The sequence below is a fragment of the Asterias rubens genome, chromosome 19, assembly GCF_902459465.1.
Source record: "Asterias rubens chromosome 19, eAstRub1.3, whole genome shotgun sequence".
NCBI lineage: Eukaryota > Metazoa > Echinodermata > Asteroidea > Forcipulatida > Asteriidae > Asterias > Asterias rubens.
In genome coordinates this window covers 7188279-7213550 of record NC_047080.1, presented here as the reverse complement: position 1 = coordinate 7213550, position 25272 = coordinate 7188279, and the positions used below count along the sequence as shown (strand labels likewise).

The following is a 25272-nucleotide window of genomic DNA, read 5'->3' as shown; positions in this document are numbered from 1 at the left end:
AGTTGTTACTGCGTTTCAATTTCAAATTCAGAATTTGGCCATTCAATTTCGTTTTGAGTCGAGTCAAATTCCTTTAGCACTCTGTTCAATTTAGCTTATCGTCATTCGTTTTCGTGACACACGCCTCAAGAAGCGTCTGCGAATTTGAATGCTGCTTTGATGAATTGTTAAATTGAATGACTATTTAATTTTTATTACATCTAATGACGCAATATACTCTTGAAACGAAATCGAATGACTCTTTTCAGTTGCATTCGATTTCGCGCAAAATAGAATAGCTTGGAGGTTAAATTTGCTGCTCATTTTCCGAAATTGACCGAGAAAACCTATACTTGTTTTAAAAAAAATGTAATAAAACAATAACAGATAACTCAACTCTGTTTTTTGCGCCTCTGGTACATTGATTGAAACTTCGTTTTTGAGGTTCTCATTCGCGAGAGGGCGTCCTTTGAAGCGGTCATCTTTTTGTGAGCTTTTGAACAATGTGTGAATGATAGCAGAGCGTCCGTCCGTACATATCAAACACGACGTGCATCCCATTGCTACTACACTGCATGATGTTGGTACATTCGTATGAAAACTGAATGAAAACTGAACGTGGTGCACATGGTGGTGGTGTAAATTTCGATGATAGATGATGTTGGTGACCTAAATCATCTGTTTAATCAACACAAAATGTATGTACTTATTCAAAACTGTAGGTTGTGGCGAAATGATGGGGCATTAATATTATTGTTTAAATGTTAACTAATTGTGTAACTTTTGTTTTATCATGTACTCGACTCCAGTCTGTCTGTATATGGCCTGTACGTGGTCTGTACATGCTGTACGGGTCGTCTGTACTGACTGTCATTGAATCGGTCCTACTACTTGCCGTCAACTCGCCGACTTGCCGTCAACTCGCCGTCAACTCATTTTCGCGCCGTCAACTCATTAAATTTACATGAAAAATCTATAAAAAGGGGGCACGGAAGTGTTAAGTCTGGGCTAAACTACATATTTCTTCATTCACAAAAACGACTTTGTGTTGATAAAAAAAAAGTACCAATCATTGACATCTTGGGCCAAGACTAATCATTGTGAAAAAGCAAGATGGCGGTCGACAGTTTTTCGGAGGAGTTGACGGCGAGTTGACGGCGCAAGTGAGTTGACGGCGAGTTGACGGCAAGTAGTAGGACCCCCATTGAATTGACTGCCTGACTGTGACTGTGTACACTCAACCATTGCATGACCATGGAGGGTTCTACCTCCATGACTCCACTAACTCAACCGACAAGATTGAAACATCATAGTCAAGCCTCAAATTACCGTAGGTCTCCGAACATCATAATATGAATTAAAATTTAAATCGATAGCAAAGAAGAAAGAACAAATCAGAAATGTTGCAGAATTTTTTTTAAAATTAAATATAAATATTTAGTTTAAATTTAGTTAGTTTTTACTTAGAAAAAATGTTATTTCCCCACTGCATGCGCATAGTTGAGATAATGTACCCTCCTCCCGACGGCGGCGAGGGTTACGTTATCGCAACTACCCACTGCAATAATGGTAAAGATAATTCCATCATTCCATCCATCATTAAGTTACTTAGAGTTTTTAGACCTCACGAACATGACGAATCCCGCCTGGCTTATTTGTCTCTATTGTAAAAATGCATTGTGGGAAAGAACAGGTGGCTTTGTATTGTATGCCCCCCTGTTCCTTCCCACAATGCCTTTTGACAATGGTGAATAATCAGCCTGGTCGGATTCGCGATATTGTCGCTATCCATGTCCTACTTCAATAGCCCCCAAAATTGGTCTAGAGTAGAGTAAGCAGTCCACTCCGTATATTTGGCCCTGCAACGGTCTTCAACATGAGTTTTACTGATTTAATGTAAGTTTACTGAAGGTGTATTGCACTACACTACTCCTTAGATTTAGAACTATATGTGGTTCGTTCCACTATCGTTTCAGTCTCCACAATTGCTTCATGAACTTCATAGGGCCTCCAGTCTCACAACACAAACGCTGCGTTCACGGTTCCCTTTAATTACACTAAGTTATTTTTACAGGGATTTTTATTAAATCAAATCTCGCCAAAGTTTGAACTCTCAGCGAGCTTGGGAAGTGGGTCCAGAAAATCCATTACTGCAAACTCAAAATTTTTAAAAAGTTATAAATTCTTACCATAAATCAGATCCCATCTTCATCCACACTATTTTACTGTTACAACAATTATGCACATGCGCAGAGCGGCGATCCGCACAAAAGATTACACGATTTGACAAGATGCCCTCCTGGATAAATGGCCTTACAAAGGGAAAAAAGGACACACAAATTCATTTAAAAAAAGTTAACTTCGCAAGGTCCTTTGGCAATTTTTTGGCATGCCATACGTGTAGATTTTGCCACCACTCAAGAAGTTGCTGCCGGAGCCCAATGATTTTAGGATCAAATTTGAAAGTTTATTTTTGTGATCTATCTGGTGTCAATTTGGGACAGTGTGACACCTACATTATGCTCACAAATGATTAAATTGCCATTTTTGAAACTTGACGCTTCATGTAGATCACAGCAGGTGCTTAGAAACCTGATAATGTTTTGTTGCCATCATGATGTGTTTGACATTTGATGAATTGATGTTACCTTGAATGTTTGTCATGCAGTTATATCTTGATTACAACAATAACGTATGAACTATGGCAAGCAGTGAGGAGAAAAAGATTGAGCACCAAATGAAGCAGGACTCGCATGGCAAAAACAACGCATCAACAGCACCAATGACTACTGTCTCTAACACAACATCTGCTTCAAATCTACCAAAGGTAAGACAGTTCAATTTAGAGCTCATATTATTTTGTGTATGTCAGCTACTAAAATAAGGGAATCCATGTGTGGTGAAGAGGTTTTAAACTAGTGGTTTAAACCCGCCGAGGCCTGGTTCTTGATAATTTACCAAGACAAAGTCGAGAAATCCAAGTTGTATACTCCTTATGCTGATTCAGGGGCCATACATAGGCTAACTGTGTTTAAACACTTCTGGCTGTGGTTATATCATCCGCTTAAAGACACTGGACACTATTGGTAATTGTCAAAGACTAGTCTTCTCACTTGGTGTATCTCAACATATACATAAAATAACAAATTTGAGCTCAATCGGTCGTCGGAGTTGCGAGATAACTATGAAAGAAAAAAACACCATTGTCACACGAAGTTGTGTGTGTTTGATGCTTGATTTCAAGACCTCAAATTCTAAACTTGAGGTCTCGAAATCAAATTCGTGGAAAATATTACTTCTTTCTCGAAAAATATGTCACTTCAGAGGAAGCCGTTTCTCACAATGTTTTATACTGTCAACTAGGCCTGGGCGAATTATTCGAATATCCGGTTAATGGCGAATAGGTTTTCCTATCCGTAACCACGAATGCCTTTTTTTTCTTAACCGGATATCCGCATAGGGCGCGAATACCTATTTATAAACCGGATAGTTCTGTAATTACAACCAAGTAACCGGATAATCTTTAATATCCGAATATCCGCGGACGTCGGGCGACAATTGATATAAATGTTTTTTCTGAATCCTTATGAAACTTCTATTAAGACAGCATAAAACAGCATAAATTAGGTATTTAACTATGCTCACCTCCGTGAAGAGTTAAAACAATGACATTTCCGCCGTTTTTTGTTCAAAGATTACAAAAGTTTTCCTTCACGTAGAGTCAATCACGATCAAAAGAAAAAGCAAATCGCCATCTTTAAATTAGATCCGATCATTTTTATGAATGAACCGAGTGACACTGTCTAAAACTAATATCAATCCGCCCATAAGATCTCATTCACAAATGAACAGCGCCCTCTAGCGGCAAACAAAAAATATTGTTTTAATATATATATATATATATATTTTTTTTTAATAGCGCCCTCTAGCGGCGAAAAAACTATTCGAATATCTGGTTAATTTCGGATAGTTGGCCGGCGGTATCCGAAAAACAAAATTTCACTATTCGCCCAGCACTACTATCAACCTCTCCCAATTACTCGTTACCAAGTGAGGTTTATGCTGATAATTATTTTGGGTAATTACCAATAGTGTCCACTGCCTTTAAACACCCCCACGTGATGTCCTCTCAACCAATCAAAATGGAGAAACTGTCCAAGGTATTTATTTATGGATGTGTGATTTAGCATTCATAAAAACAAGCTCATGTACGCCAGTTTTACTTGCACTGTTCGCAACTCATTTAGCTATAAGTAAAGGCGCGTAATATATCTGAACACTCGCACAAACACAACCCACACAGTGCACACAAAACATTTTTACAAAAGTTTATAAAAGTTTACAAACTTTGAAAATTCGCAAAAGAAACAGATTGTCACAGACTGTCTGTAATTGTGAAATTATTTTGCTTTTTAACATTTAGGGCATTATGATTAGGAGTAGTGACAAGTTCTTAACGCCCGTTTAAAACCTTGCAGGGCCGTGGATGGCATTATCACACAACCACGACCCTGCTGGTTTTAAGAACTCGTCACCACTCATTTATTCTCTTATTCTATACTCAATTCTTTTCAAGGGCATATTACTGAGAAATGGGCAGAAATTTCCAAGAGCAGGTGTGAGTAACTAAACCGCAGAGCGTCCAGTCGTTTTTTCTTTGTTCAACCCCAAGTACAATGTAAACTGATTCTTAAAATACATTATCAGTGATGGGATTCTGTTTTGTGTTTTTGTTTTTCAGAAACCTAACTACACTTTGAAATTTACTCTTGCTGGGCACACCAAGGCAGTATCTTCAGTCAAATTTAGTCCAAACGGAGAATGGCTGGCAAGTTCTTGTGAGTATTTAACAACAGAAAGCATCAGGATTGTTGTTTGTTAATAGTCAGTATTTCATCACACTCATGTTATCATGCTAACCCAGAAACTTGCAAATTGTAACATCAAAAGAGTAAATTAATTCGTTCAAGATTCTGAATCTCAACTTTGTGTGACAAGGGTATTTTTTCTTCCTTTATTATCTTGCTTTCGACGACCAATTGAGTTCAAACTTTCACAAGTGAGAAGACTGGTCTTTGACAATTACCAAAATTGTCCAGTGTCTTTAAGTTTTACTGTTAATAATAATATCGAAGTCTTATATACATGTAGCGCACGTATCTACCAAACAAGGTACTCAAGGCGCTGAGTATATATACAAACTTTCAGAAAGATAGGTTGTTGCAGTGATGAATTCTGAGACCCAATTACATAGCACCATATAAGGGTTTACAAGGTGCTACGGCGCATTAAGCAGCCACAACCAGGAACACCGGGGCGAACCCCTTCTCTATTCAATAAGTGCACTGGGTTCTTTTACATGCGTTACACAACACATGGGACCAACGGCTTTACGTCCCATCCGAAGGACGAAGCAATGGTTAAGTGTCTTGCTCAAGGACACAGTGTCACGGCTGGGGATTCGAACCCACACTCTGCTGATCAGAAACACCAGAGTTTGAATTCGGTGCTCTTAACCGCTCGGCCACGACACTTCCACGAATAAAAACAAATTGTTGTTGATAAAAACAAATTTGAAATAGCTAAAATTAAATGGTAATAATAATAATGGTTTGTGTTACTTTTTTCTCAAGCTGCCGACAAATTGATCAAAATATGGGGTGCATATGATGGCAAATTTGAGAAGACAGTTTCCGGCCACAAATTGGTAAGTTTTGTCTTCCCTATTAGAGTGACATCGCTGTTTGGATTATGATTATTCTAGTTACTATGAATGTATGTCTTTCAGGTTCCCAATATCTTTATCTTTTGATCAAAAAGACAGCAAGCGTGGCAAGTACATAACCGTGTACAATGTACCTGAGGATGTATGTATGTTCTTAAGGTTAATATGGATCACTTATCATTGCAGGGAATTTCTGATGTTGCTTGGTCCAGTGATTCGCGTCTTCTTGTTTAATATGGATCACTTATCATTGCAGGGAATTTCTGATGTTGCTTGGTCCAGTGATTCGCGTCTTCTTGTTTAATATGGACCACTTATCATTGCAGGGAATTTCTGATGTTGCTTGGTCCAGTGATTCACTTCTTCTTGTTTAATATGGACCACTTATCATTGCAGGGAATTTCTGATGTTGCTTGGTCCAGTGATTCACGTCTTCTTGTTTAATATGGACCACTTATCATTGCAGGGAATTTCTGATGTTGCTTGGTCCAGTGATTCGCGTCTTCTTGTTTAATATGGATCACTTATCATTGCAGGGAATTTCTGATGTTGCTTGGTCCAGTGATTCGCGTCTTCTTGTTTAATATGGACCACTTATCATTGCAGGGAATTTCTGATGTTGCTTGGTCCAGTGATTCACGTCTTCTTGTGTAATATGGACCACTTATCATTGCAGGGAATTTCTGATGTTGCTTGGTCCAGTGATTCACGTCTTCTTGTTTAATATGGACCACTTATCATTGCAGGGAATTTCTGATGTTGCTTGGTCCAGTGATTCGCGTCTTCTTGTTTCCGCTTCAGATGATAAAACTCTTAAAGTGTGGGATTTTAACACAGTAAGTATCTTGAAACAAGTTGGGAAGCTGCTTGTACAATTCAACCAATGACCAATGTGTGGACAATACTGCCATCAAACTAAGTCTAAATGTAATGGCTTTAAAGAAAGGCTTACAATTATTCAGTATTTTTAATCTTGGAGGGATATGTAGTTATTAGGGGAAATTAAGAAGTAAACTTGCGTTGTCGCAAAAACGTCTTACAAAATAAATGATAATATACCAAAGTGAATCTAATTCATAGCAGAACACCCAGAGCAAACATCAAGCGCAGGAATGATAAAAAGTACTTGCCTAAGAATGTACTTTCTCGCAGTTTGATGTCAATTGTCATGCAAGAAACCCACTGTTTACAGCTCCTAACTGTAATGATGTAGTCAGCACTATTCAAAGCTGTGTGTGTGTGTCTCTTTTTGATCAATCAGAAACACTTGATAATTAATGAGGGCTGTTAGATTCTTTTTGTTGTTATAAGAATTGGATTAGAGCTCCAATTCATGTACTAGCTCTTATTGAGATAAAGGGTTCATAACTTGATACAAGGGCATCAATGATGTGTAGTCAAATGACAATTAACACTGTGGTGGATATCCATTAATGTTGACAGAGTGCAATGCAAGCATGTCTTCATAACTAATAAATCCAAATATGCATACATTTTAAAGACAGTGGACACTATTGGTATTTGTCAAAGACCAGTCTTCTCAACATCTGCACAAAATAACCAACCTGTGAAAATTTGAACTCAATCGGTCATCGAAGTTGCGAGATAATAATGAAAGAAAAAACACCCTTGTCACACGAAGTTGTGTGGTTTCTGATGCTTGATTTCCAAACCTCAAATTCTAAATCTGAGGTATCAAAATCAAATTTGTGGCAAATTACTTCTTTTCGAACTACTCCAATTCAGAGGGAGCCGTTTTCCATAATGTTTTATACTATCAACCTCTCCCCATAACTCGTTACCAAGTGAGGTTTTATGCTGATAATTATTTTGAATAATTACCAATATTGTCCATTGTCCAAGCAACATTGAAGTCAAACAATTATTTGATATTTGTTTCACTTATCAATAACAATTTTTGCAAATTGTTTATTTGACCTCAACAGGGAAAGTGTTTGAAGACATTGAAGGGTCATAGCAACTATGTTTTCTGTTGTAACTTCAACCCACAATCTAACCTGATTGTGTCGGGCTCGGTAAGTCACTGTTTAAAGTCTCTTGTCTTTCCAACTTCAATCCACAATCTAACCTCATTGTGTTGGGCTCGGTAAGTCACTGTAAAGTCTCTTGTCTTTCCAACTTCAATCCACAATCTAACCTCATTGTGTTGGGCTCGGTAAGTCACTGTAAAGTCTCTTGTCTTTCCAACTTCAATCCACAATCTAACCTCATTGTGTCGGGCTCGGTAAAAGTCACTGTAAAGTCTCTTGTCTTTCCAACTTCAATCCACAATCTAACCTCATTGTGTCGGGCTCGGTAAAAGTCACTGTAAAGTCTCTTGTCTTTCCAACTTCAATCCACAATCTAACCTCATTGTGTCGGGCTCGGTAAGTCACTGTAAAGTCTCTTGTCTTTCCAACTTCAATCCACAATCTAACCTCATTGTGTCGGGCTCGGTAAGTCACTGTAAAGTCTCTTGTCTTTCCAACTTCAATCCACAATCTAACCTCATTGTGTTGGGCTCGGTAAGTCACTGTAAAGTCTCTTGTATTTCCAATTTGTTTGAATCTATACATCATCAAAAGAGGCTTCGAAAGCTGAATAAATGTTGCACATGACCCTAAATTAATACGATCTTTGGGGTTAAACCAGAAGTGAAAGTGTAAATTTCTCTCCAAAATCTTAGTTTCAGCTCTGCAGTTAATAGCAAAAAGAATTTGGAAATGCTTTCAGTGCAAGAAATGACTTGTTTTGGGCCAATTTAAATTTTACAATGATGACCTCATCGACTTTGACGGTAGTATACAGCGACAAATTGAACAATTTCAAAATTATCAACCAGAATTTTATCAGCATTATTTTACTGTTTAGTTAAAATCAATTGAAGCTTACATTGGAGTTGTAAAGTTTGACAAAAATTGCATTTGCATACTGAAGTTATTGTAAAAAGAAGGTGCTGTGTTTTAGAAATGGACATAATTGCAGTTTCCTGGAAAGTTAGCACAGTTACACTGTCACTGTTTTACTTCTTCATTTTCTTCTCTGCAAGAATTGTAGCATTGTGGATGGTGACATAACCTGAAATCTATCTACATGTATAGGAAGACCCTAACTTTGTTTGCTTCCAGTGTAAAAACAAAGATGATGTCATCGTTAAAATGAACAATGTTCAAAATAAACAGGAATTTTGATATGTTCCCTGTGTTAGGAAATTTAAAACATTAACCTCTTTGTTTTACAAAACTGATTAATGACATGAAATTCTAACAGCGCCCTTTTGTAAAAAGATTTTGAAACTGTTTTTAAAACTGTTTACAAGGCCAAACCGATTCTTGCCTTGTTGGATACTTTTTGTATTATAGGTTAGCACACAAGCGCGAGTGGAATACGGAAAAATATAGCCTTTCTGCGTCCCATATCCAACAAGACCGAATGATAACGTATTTATCTTCAAGTAATCTATGAAAATGCACGGACCAATTAGTCCTCGTTGCCAATGTTGTATCTCAGGTATATTTACCTTAAGTCCTCGGCTGGAGGGGCGAGTCGCGCACTGTTGCTTCCCAAGCAGGGGTGGAATACACTCAATAAATCGAGGCAAGCACTCACGTTGAAATCAGGAACACGACTGACTCGTTGCTTGGTCGCCCTAGTGCAGCGGCCAAGCCTCGGTCATGCGTGGATGGTTTATTACGTAACCAAGCTCACTACATGCGTAACCATAGAACACACAAGACGCAGGTAGTTGCCAAACTAATCATACATTACTTTTCATACATTCATTCCCGAACACCCAGGATTTTTGCTACAAACTCTAAATTTCTAGTTTTAGTTGATGTTTGTGTTATGTTTTGTTTGGATTGTTTTAGGGATGTTTTTTTTTTATGAAGTTGAACTTTGACAAGATGTTTAAATAACAATACTGTCATTATTAACTATTGGTATTAATTTGTACTTTGTAATTAGTTTGATGAGAGTGTACGAATCTGGGATGTGAAAACTGGCAAGTGTTTGAAGACCCTTCCTGCTCACTCAGATCCAGTATCTGCTGTAAGTTTCTTAATTATTGTAAGAATCTACAATCCAAGCCATATCTTGTTGGGCCCCTGCACCCCTCTTTCAATGTTGGCTCTCATTGCGCGGTCTGGGCTGCCATCAACATTAAGCGGGGGAAGGGGGTGGGTATGTTTAATGTCATATTGGGAATGTGTGGCCCAGGCATTTTAGCCGGGGTTGTAGTGTAACTAGACTTCAGTTCTATTGTTGTCATAATTAAACAGCTACTTGAGCGGAATTTTTTTAACGGATATGGTATTTTAACTTGTTTATAATGCACTTGTTCACCATTTAAATGTAATTTTGATATGTGTACACTTCTGAATTTTTCTTAATAAGGGAATTAATGTGTGGTGAAGAGTTTTTAGAGAAGTAGTTTAAACCCGCCGAGGCCTGGTTCTTGATATTTTACCTCAAAGAAACCCACCGAGGCCTGGTTCTTGATAATTTTACCGAGATGAAGTTGAGGTAAATTATCAAGAACCAGGCCTCGGCGGGTTTAAACCACTAGTTAAAAACCAATTCAACACACTTTCATTCCCATTCATAAATACCTTTTCGGTAAAAAAACATCAACACTTTTTGGTCCAAAAGTTTGAAAAATGCAAAAATTATAATTGTTCAATGATTTCTTTCAACACAACACCCCTCTAGCTATGAAATGGTAAGGCCCTCTGGTAAACAACTCCTTATAAGGAGATTGAGGTGTGCGTCGAGCGTATTGCGTGATGTGGCACAGGTGTTCCAGCCGTTGCTCTCGACCAATACGCCTTTCTTAAATATTTATGCATGAGGTACGTCACAATGCTAATCCAAAACGAGGCGATGGGCGCAGCCACTGCAAGTGATGGGGGACGTGCCCCCACAGCCTCATTTTGGGTAAGAATTATGACGTCATGCATAAATATTAAGAGAGGCGTATGGGAATGAATAAACTGTCTTATAAGCACAGGTGCAAGCTCGCGTGTCACGCCCATGTTTAAAACTTTTTACTGGTGTTATATCATCCGTTTAAACACCCCCACGTAATGCCCTCTCGACCAATTAGAATTGATAAACTGTCTTAGGTGTTTATGAATTATCAATTAAAAAATCAAGCCCCATCCTAAAAGTTTTGAAAAACTAATAACACTTCTGCCATTGACGGCGCGTGTCAAAGCGTAATTGCTTTGACGTCATTTGTGGGAGTTTGCTTTGTTATACCTCCACGCTGCAACAAAGCGGCTTTACAAATTGGTTTTGGTTGAAAATTATGTTCATTTACATTAAAATGTATAAGAACATCTTACTCCAAGTTGATGTCTTTGCATTTGTATTTACAGGTGGATTTCAATCGTGATGGCTCTCTGATTGTTTCAAGTAGTTATGATGGACTTTGGTAAGTAATTCATATCATGAACTGAAACACAATTTAAAGACAGTGGACACTTTTGGTAATTGTCAAAGACCAGTCTTCTCACTTGGTGTATCTCAACATTTATACATAAAATATCCAACCTGTGAAAATGTGAGCTCAATCGGTCGTCGAAGTTGCGAGATAATAACAAAAGAAAAAACACCCTTGTCACACGAAGTTGTGTGCTTTCAGATGCTAGATTTCGAGACCTCAAATTCTAAACTTGAGGTCTCGAAATCAAATTTGTGGGAAATTAATTCTTTCTCGAAAACAATGTAACTTCAGAAAGAGCCGTTTTTCACAATGGTTTATACCATCAACCTCTCCCCATTACTCGTTACCAAGTAAGGTTTTATGCTAATAACTATTTTGAGTAGTTACCAATATTGTCCACTGCCTATTATATAAAGCCCTGATATTCATGTCATTACATTTCCATTTTGTCTTGACTTACTACAAGGAGTAAGCAAGGATCAAGAAATAGATTGTGTGATTTTGAGGAATTTTCAAAAATACGATTCCATATTGTTTGATGTCTACCATGTCTAGAGACTTTTAAGTAGAAGAGCAGGGTGACCTCACTGGCTAACACTGTATTCATTATGATATACATTTGTACATGTACTACACGCAGATGTAGTTAATTTTTATTTTAGTTTTGAGTTATATCAACCTAGCAGATGAAATGCATAGTGGCATAATGGCATTGGTGTTTGTACAATGATGTATCTCAAACTTGAGGGATCGGGAAAAATGTACTGAACTTTGTTTAAACTGTCTTAAAAGGTACTGGACACGTTTGGTAATTGTCAAAGACCAGTATTCTCACTTGGTATCCCAGACTATGCATAAAATAACAAACCTGTTAACATTTTGGCTGAATCGGTCATCGAAGTTGCAAGAGTATGATAAAAAATATCCACCCTTGTTGCATTACTTTGTGTGCTTTCAGATGCATAATAAAAGGCTTTAGCTGAAGTATTTTATTATTTGAGTAAGAAATTACCTCTTTACATGGTTTTACATAGTTTCTTTCTTTCTTTAACCAAAAAGGCATTTATGAATGTGAACAAAAGAGTAGTGACTCATTCTTAAACGGCCGTTTAAAACCTTGCAGGGTCTTTGCCTTGCGATAAAGGCGGCTTGGGCCTTTATCACACAGCAACGACCCTGCCGGTTTTAAATGCTACCCTTTTATTCCCTTTTTTAATATGTCGATAATTACCCTGTTTTTGTATTTCTTGTTATCAGTCGCATCTGGGATACTGCATCAGGCCAGTGCTTGAAGACATTGATTGGTAAGCATTTAAGTGTTTCTTCAAATATTGTTGATTATTTAGGTGTACTTTTGCAACATTTTATTTGTAAAATCTATTATTATTTGTAATGACTTTGTTATTTGACCTTTCGGGTCACAAAGTTTGTTAAATTTTACCCTGCACTCGCTTGTTTGGCGAGTTTGCTCCAACAAATTCCACCATTTCTGAAAATGCTTGTAGTTTTTAGTGGTTTTAGTTTGTCAGGCGACAAAGTCCGAACATCATATGTGGAGGTGTACAGAACGATGATGAAATTCGAGTGCAGAACCTTACCGGCTTGAATTGTTCCCCATAAGCAGGTGATGAACTATTCGGGTCAGAAAAGTTAAATCCACATATTGAGCAATGTCACAGATCGAGTGGAACCACAGATTGAGCAAAATTATAAAGCTCAAGAAACATGAAAGACATAATGAGTGCTCCATCTGTGGTTTTTTAGTAAAACAAGTCCCAAAATAATTTTTGTCTCTAAAGACGAAATTATTTCAGCATGTAAAGAGTAACTATGACTACAACTATCAATGAAGACAACAATGATCTGGTGGATGTGTGGCCCCCGAGCGCCGACCCGGATCTCAATGCTACTTGGGATGTAGCCCCGCCGCTGCAGCAGACCTCGACTAATGACGCGTCACACTTAAAGCTTTCCGAGGACGGTGTGGGGCTGATGCGCCGTGGAACTGGTGCTGCGCCGGGTCTATCAACTTTTACTATTGGAACGTGGAACGTGACCACGCTGCAACACGCCCTAGACGACGAGCATCTAGTGCAGGCCTTGAAGACATATAAATACGACGCCATCGCTCTGACCGAGACCCATGGCATCGGCATCGAAACTCGACTGGATGGCAGACTACTCCTCTCCGGCGGAACAATACACTACGCTGGTGTCGGCATACTCCTCTCTCCAAAAGCTAAAGCAGCACTTATATCACACGAATGCATCTCAGACCGTGTCATGTCAGCCCGACTCCGCTTAAAGGGCCCCGGCTCGCTGGTCCTGGTTGCCGCCTACGCACCTACCAGCACTGCAACTGATGAAGTAATAGACACCTTCTACGAACAACTAGAAGGTGTGTTTCAAAGAGTGAAGCCCTCGGACACGCTGGTACTTGCAGGTGATCTGAATGCGAAACTTGGTGCAAACCGTATTGATCCGCTAGTTATCGGCCCACATAGCATCGGCACCATCAATGACCGCGGACTGCGACTGCTGGATTTCTGCCGTGCCCACCAACTCACCTCCGCTAACACATGGTTCAGGAAGAGGCTGCTGCACAAAGTGACCTGGATAAGTCGCGCTGGTAATGCAAGAAATGCAATAGACCACATCCTAGTCAGACAGAAACACCTCCAACAGCTGGTCGACTGCCGCTCCTACTCGGCTGCTTTCGACACCGACCACAGGCTTGTTTTGTGCAACATGAAGATGCAGATCAAACGTACACTGAAGCCCGCTAAACCTCCACCAAAGCCATGTGCCAATCTGCTCACCTCCGAGCTTGCAGCTTTGATCAAGACGGAAGTCAGAGACCGTGTCGTTGACACGGATGAGCTGGAAACCATCACAACAGCTATCCATGACGCAGCACTCAAGACATGTGCCCCCATGAGACACAACAAATCGGCGCCTCACATCACTTCCGTAACCATCGACCTGATTGAAAGGAAGCGGAAAGCGATCGGTACACCTGAATATCGTCTGCTAAAGAACCAGGTGAGAGCAGCATGTGACAACGACCTGGACACTTGGCTACTCAAACCGGCAGACATAATCAACGATGCTTTCCACCGCAACGACTCTGCTCTCCTATTCAAGACAGCGAAGGGTCTGACTGCCGGATCACGCAAACCGGTAGCCACCATCAAGCTAAGCGACGGCACCCTATGTGATACTCCTGCAGACGAAGTACAACGCTGGCTCGAATACGCTCAAGAGCTCTTTCAGTCCAGCCTGCAGCGTGCAACGTGTACGCCTCACCAATTTGCATCCGCTCCACTACCTGCTGATGTCATCAAACGCCCCATCTCCCGGCTTAAAAACGGGAAAGCTGCTGGCCCAGACGGATTGCAAGCTGAGTTTCTGAAAGCCATGCTAGACGACCCGGTTGTTTTTTCGGCAATCCATCGCGCCATCAACCGCATCTGGACAACTGGCATATGGCCATCCTCGGCACTGGTATCGAACTACATCGCCCTCTATAAGAAAGGTGACAATGGTGATTGCGGTAACTACCGCACCCTGGCTTTAATCACGCATGCCAGCAAAATAATGCTCAACATCATCCTAGAGGATTTGAACAGAGTCGCCAAGGTCACCGTTAGCGACACACAATATGGATTCAGTGCGGGCAAGTCTACAACCGACGCCATATTCACACTCAAGCTTATCGGACAAGCGCACTTGGCAGTTGGTCGCAGACTACACTTGGTGTTTGTCGACTTCAGATAGGCCTTCGACTCCGTCATACACCACAAACTGCTGGAAACCATCGACGCATACGGTGTCATGCCGGAAGTCATCCGCCTCATCGCCAACCTTTACAACGGTGCCCAGGGTTCGATCTCATGGAAGGGACAGACCACTGACGAATTTGAGACACCGGTTGGGGTGCGGCAAGGCTGCCCCTTGTCCCCCGTACTTTTCAACCTGTACACGGAAGCCATGATGCGCGAATGGAAGGAACAGGTGTCCCATCTCACCCCGCCAGACGTCGCCGGTGATCTGTTCTGGGAGCTGAGGTATGCAGATGACTTGGTGCTCCTTGCCCGTTCTGCAGAAGATGCCACCTACATGCTGGAGAAGCTCGACTCCATAGCCACATCATACGGGTTGAAGTTGCACCCAGACAAGACTGAACACCTTGCACTGAACCCACCAGCAGATGCACCGATCACGCTGCATGGTAACCCCATCAAATCGACTTACCACTTCAAGTATCTGGGCTGCAGCATCAACACTACGATGGATGACTCCACCGAGATTCGCAGTTGCATCGCCATAGCGAAAAGCGCCCTGAACACCTGCGTTTACCTCAAGAAACCCTGCATCCGCACTGAAACCAAACTCCATCTCGCGAGAGCTCTCATTCTCTCCAAGATGTTGTATGGCGCGTCGACATGGACAGTGTCTGTCACCAGTGGGAAAGCCATAGATGCGTTTGGCAGAACTATGTGGAGGAAACTGCTTGGTATCATATGGAGCGACTTTGTCTCGAACCAGGAACTCGAGCAAAGAATTGGCGACCGTTGGCAACTCACACAGGCCACCCTGATGAATCAACAATGGGCGTGGCTTGGTCACTTCCAACGCCACACGAACCACACAACTCTGGTCAACGGACAGCCAACCGGGTCACGATGCACCCCAGGGAGGCCTCGGTTTCGCTGGGTAGATGGCCTACGCCGTTGGACGGGCTCCACAGCAGACACTCTGGTTGACGAGGTGGCGGCCCGCTCGTCCATCCCTCCAAAGAAACAGCCAGCAAAATCTTCAATGGTGTTGCGCAGTCATAGTCGTCAAGGCGCCAGTGGCGTACGACGTTGATTGATTGATTGATTGATTGGTAAAGAGTATTTCCGTTACATTGTTTTACTCATTTCTCAAAAACTATCAGCACCTCAGCTAATGTAGTAATAGCTTTCTACTATTCAAACCGTGTAAGTTTAATGTAAATCTGCGTGGACATTTAGTTTTGTGTTACAAAAAGTACCCAAATCCTTTAAACAAACAATGATTTGTTTAATTATTTGATTCATGCATAATATCCTATGACAGCTTTGGCTACAACAGTGTAAGCAAGATAGCATGACAAAGGGAAACAGATGAACACAATAGACCTTTATCACGGTGTGGTCATCTTGATTTTACTCCATTCCAACTCATTGTAGCCAAACTGAGGCTGGCCGAAAAAATAGTCTGGTGCCATGCGCAACGAATAGTACCATTCATTACTGTTATTGGAAACAGGGATCATGACCCAGATGATGACAGCGCGATAACGGTCTTTTGTTTGGTTTCGTGGATTATTAGTGGTTGATCACTGAATGACCAACTACCCTGTGATTGGTCAGATTGAACCTGCGAATCAGGAGAGGGATTTATCGCATTCCTGGCTATACGAAATATTCAGGTTGAATGGCTTCTGACTGACCATCCTTGAAGATATTGACATAATAAAAGGGAGACCGCCACCAAAAGGGCTAGATAGCTCAGCTGGTAGAGCGCCAGCATGTAATAGAGCTAGATAGCTCAGCTGGTAGAGTGCCAGCATGTTAATCGGCAGGTAGATAGCTCAGCTGGTAGAGCGCCAGCATGTAATAGGGCTAGATAGCTCAGCTGGTAGAGTGCCAGCATGTTAATCGGGAGGTAGATAGCTCAGCTGGTAGAGCGCCAGCATGTAATAGGGCTAGATAGCTCAGCTGGTAGAGTGCCAGCATGTTAATCGGGAGGTAGATAGCTCAGCTGGTAGAGTGCCAGCATGTAATCGGGAGGTTATTGGTACCAATCCCGCTCTAGTCATATTGTTTTTGTTCAACCTAAAATTATTTCAAATCTACCAAGTTAGTTTCTCTTGTAGTATACATTGTATAACTTGTTTTGATAATAATTCCATCATGTCTTATTCTTCTTCAGATGATGACAACCCTCCTGTATCATTTGTCAAATTTTCACCCAATGGCAAATATATTCTTGCTGCTACATTAGACAAGTAAGTTATAGCAACTGCTTAGAATCTTACAAACTCAACAATAGATTATTGATCCCCTATTCACCTTGACTTACTACATGTCCAACATATTTGTTGATGACACATAATTGATCTACATTGATTAATCTCTGATTGTAAAGGAGCCAGAGGTGATTGGGGTATTGATGTCTATTCAGTATAATGCCCTCCAGCTAGATCAGAATCAAACTTAAGTTACCCAAATTGGCCACTACCTTAAACATGTTAAATCCAACACTTACATCATAGTGGCATCGTGTCCCAAACAACAACTACATGTACCCAAGATGGAATCATTTGTGTTCTAATCCATGTATATTTTAAAATCATATTCTTGTAGAATATTAAGGGAATAAAAGAGTAGGCGAAGAGTTCTTAAACGGCCGTTTAAAATCGGCAGGGTCGTGGCTGTGTGATAAAGGCCTGAGCCAAAGGCAAGGGTTATCGCACGGCCACGACCCTGAAAGGTTTTAAACGACCGTTTTAGAACGAGTCACTACTCTTTTATTCCCGTTCATAAATGCCCTTATGTTAAAAGTGACATAATCTAACAGGTAAAGACAGTGTGACACTGTTTCATTTGCATTTTTTTTTAAGTTTGCAAATTGTCAAAAATTTGTACAAATGTTTTTGGCCCATCGGTCGGTGTGTATACGCGCGTGTACTAACATTTTACGCGCTGTAAATAATAGCTATGCTATGAATTGCGTTACGAGTAATTAAAATTGGCGTACATTAGCTTGCGCGCCCAACACACAATTTTTTATTTTTTTTTGCATTTTCAAAATCTTTTGCCAAAATGTTTTGTGTGCGTCGGTGGTGGTGTGAGTACGCACGTGTGCACAAACATTACTCGATGTTACTAATAGCTATGAATTGTGTTCCGCGTAAGTTAAGTGGAGTACGTGAGCTTGCGTGCCCAATACGCGAAGCCAGCTGGTTTTAAACAGCTCTAGCTGTGTCTTTATCAGCTATTTAAAGACCCCCACGTGACGCGCTCTCAACCAATAGGAAAAGCGCAACTGTTTGGGGGGGGATTTATGAACAATGATAACATAACACCCAAGCAGATCCTTGCCATTTGATTGGAGGATTGTCTGTCACGTGTTAGCAAATAAAAGTACTATTGCACGCTACCTCACTCATCGTGCATTTTTCGTTCCATCCAAAAAGTACTATTGGACAGTGCGTAAAAACATCACTGTGTGTGCGTCTTTGGAAATGCAGCACTGTTCCTGCAAGGCACATAATCTGCGTCTGTGTGTCTCAAAATAGCTGTACAGAACGCACATAGTCACTGTTGAATCCAACAGGCCAACCCAAAAGAAACGGGTGTATTTTCACTATTAAAAATTGTAGGCCTACGCTGTGTTTGTTTTGAAAGTTGTATCCTCCAATCAAAATGACAAAGATCTACTTGGGTGTTATAAAAAACAAATAATGAATGTTTTCCATTCTTGCAATAGTGCCAATATTTTCATTCGTTGAATAGAACATTCCATCTTTCAGCTCATGACAATATTGGCACCATTGCACTCCTAGACATTCATTATTTGGATAATATACATTAATGTGTCAATAAGACCATGGTAACCTTTTGAACATTCTTGATAAGAAGATCTTTATTTTGATTTTCAGCACATTGAAGTTATGGGACTACAGTAAAGGCAAATGTTTGAAGACATACACAGGGCACAAAAATGAGAAGTATTGTATCTTTGCAAACTTTTCAGTCACAGGAGGAAAGGTAAGTTTACTGTACCTTTGGTGATTTCCCTTAGAATTAAAGCTTAGAATTAAAGCTTCCTTGTAGGAGGAATGAGACATGGAGAGAGATTGTTGCCCAATTCAGGGTATTGAATGATCGCAAGATGCTACTAGGCAAACATGTAGTGAGAATCTGAATTCCTCGGAGCCAACTTACATGTGACAAGTACAGTCAATTCCCATTAATACGAGGTCCACCAAACTGACCCGTTTTCCTGGTATTATCCGAACCTTGTCTTAAATGCAACACTCTATAGATACATGTCTTCATTGTGTGCGCACTACACACATGTACATGTATAGGCTAGAACGGAGCAGTGTGTTTCCTAGTACAGATCTTACATGGCTCCCTGTACACAAAAATAAAAAATAATAAATGCATTTGTATTCACTAATTAATTATAGAAGTTTAATAATTTTGAATAACTCAAGATAAATTTTCATATCAAATGGAGTGTCGTACTTGCCGTTCATGTGACCATGATGTGACAAATTCAGTACTGCATAGCGCCTATGCTGAACATTGTATGCTAATAGTCATCCATGTATGCAAGGGAAGAAGCATTTCAAGCGTATCTTACCAGTAGAATCTTTCTGGTGTTCAGACCGGATGAAACTGTAAGGCCAGTCGGATCCAATAAATAGTTTGACAACCGGAATGTATGTATATTTGGTTTGCGGTAACACCATGTGTGTATCTACTTGCCAGGTAGAGTTGTTCTTAGGGAACTGTCTTGCTTTATACTACTGCCGAGGAGTAGATAATCGGAGGTTCGGGAGACTTCTCAGTTCTGAAATGAACTGTCCTGCTTTTTTAACTATTACCAGGGCGGATGGTATAGAAATTAGACTGGACTACTACTTTAGCTTATAGGATCGTAATTAACTGTACTGCCGCGGAGTCAGTTCTGAAATTGGTCTCAACGTTTCGACTAGCTTGCTCTAGTCATCGTCAGGAGACTGAAGAGGTAAGAGAAGAGTGGGGTTATTTATAGGGGTTCAGTGGATCCACTGCAGGTCAATCAATGCTCTGATTGGTTGTGTGGTTGGCGGGCTCAGGGCTATTGTTAGGGTTGGCCATTGTGTGAGAAACCTCAAACTGAGACATCCGATTCATTACCTTTCCTTGATGTACTCATTTCCAAGAAGACTGATGGTTCCCTAGCACACTCCGTGTACAGAAAACCCACCCATACAGACCGCTACCTCAACGCTCGGTCATTCCATCCTCCGTCTGTGAAAGCCTCAGTGAACCGGACCCTACTTCAAAGGGCACACATTATTTGTGATAAGGAGCATTTACCTAATGAACTGGAGCACCTTAACACAGTGCTGAAAGAGAATGGGTATAAACCAAACAAACGAGAGTCCCTTTCAAAACACAACTCTCAGTCTGCACAATCCAAAGATATGCCCATTGCGGTCCTTCCGTACATTGGTCATACCTCACACAAAATTCAACGGATCCTCCGTGAGGCCGAAATCAAGGTCTACTACCGAACTCGCAACAAGTTGGATACTAAGCTACACACTCACAAAGACAAGCATGACTCTAGCAGTCAGGCAGGGGTCTATAGAATTCCTTGTACTTGTGGTAAAGTGTACATTGGCGAGACCGGTAGAGACCTAACTACCCGGCTAAAAGAACATCAAGCACACGGCCGCAGAGGGGAATATGACATATCTGCCATTGTCAAACACTCCACCGATTTAGACCATGTCATAGATTGGGATCAGGCTCGTATCATAGCACCTGAGAGACATTGGTATACAAGGCGTATAAGGGAAACTATCGAAATATACAGACACGACACTGTGCCACAAGATATCGGCTATTTCATCAGCAGCATTTGGCATACAATCCTACCACCCTCCTCCTCCTCTAACAACCCCCAACCTACTGGCACGCCTCACTGCACCCGAGAGGTTTCTCACACAATGGCCAACCCTAACAATAGCCCTGAGCCCGCCAACCACACAACCAATCAGAGCATTGATTGACCTGCAGTGGATCCACTGAACCCCTATAAATAAGGACAGTTCTTTTCAGAACTGAGAAGTCTCCCGAACCTCCGATTATCTACTCCTCGGCAGTAGAATAAAGCAAGACAGTTCCCTAAGAACAACTCTACCTGGCAAGTAGATACACACATGGTGTTACCGCAAACCAAATATACATTGATACCTCACCATGCAATGCCTCAAATCCTATAACCGGAATGTAATTTACAAACCTTTACTAAACGGTAAGCTTTTTTGCAAAAGTATGAAAAACAACCCATTTTGATGCGCCAAGGCTGCTAAAATAACTCCTACTATCCTTGACCTCATCATACATTGTAAGGTAGCTCTTATCTTCAGCTTTTTAACACATAGAAACACGCATGGGACAGTTCAGGACCTTGTATAAACCAGCGCCTGGTATTTTCTGAGCTTGTATTAAGGCATTCTGACTCTTACTTCAGAGTAGTTCAGTGATGCCTTGAAGCTATTTATTTTAGGATTTTATTTGAAACTTTGTGTTGTGTTCAGACATTTTTTATTTCAATATTGGCAACAACAACAAAAGCATCAAATGTAATACAAGCATTATACAGTCTACAGAATTGAGACATAATTATAACCACGGTGAGTCTTTTTCGTTTTGTATTTAAATTTAATGCCTACCAATAACAATCTTTTAAAATAGTGGATAGTGTCAGGGTCTGAAGACAACATGGTGTACATCTGGAATCTACAAACCAAGGAGATTGTACAGAAACTGCAAGGACATACTGGTATGTACATACATGTAGTCATTAATCAGCTTGGAATTTCATTCTCTTTTTCAGGCCGCTCATTTATAGGTTTTCTCGGTCAATTTCGGAAAATGAGCAGCCAATTTAATTTTAATGCGTTAGGGTTAGGGTTAGGTTTCGCTCCAACAAGGATTCAAATAAGTACGGCTAAAGAAATACAATTAAACAGATAAACTGTAAAAGGCAACCGTTTCGTACCTTCACTTTTAAATCAAGCGAATCTTACTTTCTTTATTTTATGTTACAGTAGACTTTACCTGGGGCCCCATAAGGTTTTTTTCTTCTTTTAATGGTTAACTGACCAAGACCTGATATTTGAATGTGTTTGAATATTTTTGGGGTTTTTTTGTGTGTAAATATTCGCCAACCATCAACCTGGGCCCAATTTCATGGCTCTGCTTACCGTAAGCACAGAATCGGCGCTTACGGAAGTAGGGAATTACGTGCTTACGGCAAGCGTGAAAAATAAACAAACTGGCTACCAGTCCTTTCAAGATAAAAGTTTCTTTCCAACATTTAGGCTACATTTCATGGCACAACTTGACACATCTTAGTTTATGGTTTAATTAAAAACATTCAAAAATTTGCGGTCCAACGACAATTTTACAATTTTAAAAGACATTCAAATCATACAAAATAAAAGATATTCAAACATCCTTGCAAAAGGAGAAAAGTGCGGGAGGGCATCAAAATTGGACTTTAAAAAAATTAAAGTCCAATTTTGATGCCCTCTCGCATTTTCTCCTTTTGCAAAGAATGTTTGAATATCTTTTATTTTGTATGATTTGAATGAAAATGCAATTTCTACTGAAACAGCCTTGAGCAATATTGTAAAATCTTTGATTGTGTCTTCAATGCATAAAGTCCATTTGCTTTCTGATGTTATTCTTGTTTTGTTTCAGATGTGGTATTGTGCACAGCATGTCATCCTACAGAGAATCTAATTGCATCGGCAGCACTAGAAAATGATAAAACAATTAAAATATGGCGTTCTGACTGTTAACACTCGTCATGAATGCAATGTATATTAGACAAAGCTTGGTGACCTCTATGGAAGCTTTCATTCTGGGAGGCAGTTGAGGGTAGTTGTAAAGGCAACATGCCTTGAAATGGAGTTGTGAACTTTACAGGTTGAAGTACATTTGAGTTCCACTACAGGATATGCACATAGTATGAGCTTTGGTACTGGTTGTATGTAAAAAGGAACATGGAAGGTTTCTTGTTGTAATGCCAGCCTTGTCCAATACATTCACATAGTATGAGCTTTGGTACTGGTTGTATGTAAAAAGGAACATGGAAGGTTTCTTGTTGTAATGCCAGCCTTGTCCAATACATTCACATAGTATGAGCTTTGGTACTGGTTGTATGTAAAAAGGAACATGTCAGGTTTCTTGTTGGAGTGCCAGCCTTGTCCAATACAGATTTTTGTATGACTTTGAACACACACTGACTGATGATTGAGACTACTTGAAGTAATTCAATGGGAGAGACACCGTTGTAGTTATTTTGAGCTCAGCTTGTGACTGTCTGCTATCTACATGTACATGTAGAAACCATTAATATACACATAATGAATGTTTATGAGTGCAATGGTGCGAATATGTTCATGAGTTGAAAGATGGTATACACATAATGAATGTTTACGAGTGCAATGGTGCGAATATGTTCATGAGTTGAAAGATGGTATACACATAATGAATGTTTAGGAGTGCAATGGTGCGAATATGTTCATGAGTTGAAAGATGGAATGTTCTATTCAACGAGGCGGAGCCGAGTTGAATGGAACATTCCAGCTTTCAACGAATGAACATATTCGCACCATTGCACGAATGAAAAACATTCATTATTTGTTTTATATAACATCCAAGTAGATCTTTGTCATTTTGATTGAAAGATACAACTTTCAAAACAAACAATTTCAACTGTAGAAGCTGAATGCTAGTAATTTTACTATGCCTTCTTGCAGTAACACCTGCTGCGTTACCAAAGACACGCGCACGCAGTGATGTTTTTACTCAGCTTTTTCGTTCCATCCGAAAAGTACCATTGCACAGCGTGCAATGGTACTTTTCGGATGGAACGAAAAAGTACGGTGAGTGACTCAGCGTGCAATAGTACTTTTATTTGCTATCACGTGACGGACAATCCTCCAATCAAATGGCAAGGATCTGCTTGGGTGTTATATAATTAGTGATATTCAATGATGTTAGTCTTAATACAGAGAGTGTTTCTATGATTGAACCACAGCGATCAACAACCACATCACATCAGGCTCGTTACATGAGGTATTTTCATTAAGTTTTTTATTCAAAGACACTGGGGTCGATATCACAAAGAGTTAGATTTAGTCCTAACTTAGGACTAGTCACTAGTCATAGGATATATAAAAAACGCATGGCTAGTCCTAAGTTAGGACGAGTAACTCGTCCTTACCTAACCTGAGATAAGACTAGTCCTAACTCTTTGTGATGTCCACCCCTGGACACCTTTGGTAATTGTCAAAGACCAGTCTTCTTACTTGGTGTGTCTCAACATATGCATAAAATAACAAACCTGTGAAAATTGGTCTTCGAAGTTGGGAGATAATAACGGACGAAAAAACACCCTTGTCACACAACCCTTGTCATTCAGATGCTTGATTTCGGGACCTCAAAGCTATTTCTGAGGTCTTCAAATCAAATTGAATTAGTTCTTTCTCAAAAACTAAATGTTACTTCAGAGGGAGCCGTTTCTCACAAGTTTGAGTAATTACCAATAGTGTCCAGTGCCTTTAAACAATAAGCCCGCTACCATTTTTAGTTTTGAGACAACTTGCTCAGTTTTCCCTCAATTCTTCATGTTTTTTCAGTGCCATGAAAAAGGTAAACCAAATTCCATGTTCTGAAGCACTCTCTTATCCTTGATTATTGTCAAGTTTGATGCTTTTTTGCAAAAACTGTGACCTCGCTGACCTCCTGACTTAGTTATTTAATTTTTATTAAAAATGATTCATTTCACTTCAGAGTGAGCCATGGCCAGGCAAGTCACTGTCATTACTGTTAGCCATGGCCAGGCAAGTCACTGTCATTACTGTTAGCCATGGCCAGGCAAGTCACTGTCATTACTGTTAGCCATGGCCAGGCAAGTCACTGTCATTACTGTTAGCCATGGCCAGGCAAGTCACTGTCATTACTGTTAGCCATGGCCAGGCAAGTCACTGTCATTACTGTTAGCCATGGCCAGGCAAGTCACTGTCATTACTGTTAGCCATGGCCAGGCAAGTCACTGTCATTACTGTTAGCCATGGCCAGGCAAACCTTTCATAATTACTTTCAATTTAGTATAGTTTGGGTATTATTGTACATATCAATTTGGTTCTTAGTGTCTTTTATTTTACTTTAAGTTAGTACAACATGGCTAGTTCTTCTTTTAAGATAAAAATAATTGTTTGTATTTCTTAGTTTGTATTGTGTGTCTGTATTGCTTTATATACCATTATCAATTGAGACAAACAGTGATTGTG

The 25272-nt window shown here is 40.2% G+C and overlaps 1 protein-coding gene across 2 annotated transcripts; it reads left to right on the top strand.

Moving 5' to 3' along the window:
* The first annotated feature begins 484 nt into the window (after nucleotides 1-484).
* Nucleotides 485-23375, top strand: LOC117303194 (WD repeat-containing protein 5). 2 transcript variants are annotated; one of them, XM_033787329.1, is made up of 13 exons: nucleotides 485-677; nucleotides 2648-2806; nucleotides 4721-4817; nucleotides 5613-5686; nucleotides 6451-6540; nucleotides 7651-7740; nucleotides 9671-9754; nucleotides 11083-11138; nucleotides 12408-12454; nucleotides 17112-17187; nucleotides 18844-18952; nucleotides 21662-21749; nucleotides 22673-23375. In XM_033787329.1, exons 2-13 carry the CDS (start codon nucleotides 2681-2683, stop codon nucleotides 22771-22773), a joined length of 1038 nt encoding a protein of 345 aa, XP_033643220.1. In that variant the 5' UTR covers nucleotides 485-677; nucleotides 2648-2680; the 3' UTR covers nucleotides 22774-23375. The 2 variants fall into 2 exon arrangements, with proteins under 2 accessions (XP_033643220.1, XP_033643221.1); XM_033787330.1 differs by lacking the exon at nucleotides 6451-6540.
* Nucleotides 23376-25272: the final 1897 nt, after the last annotated feature.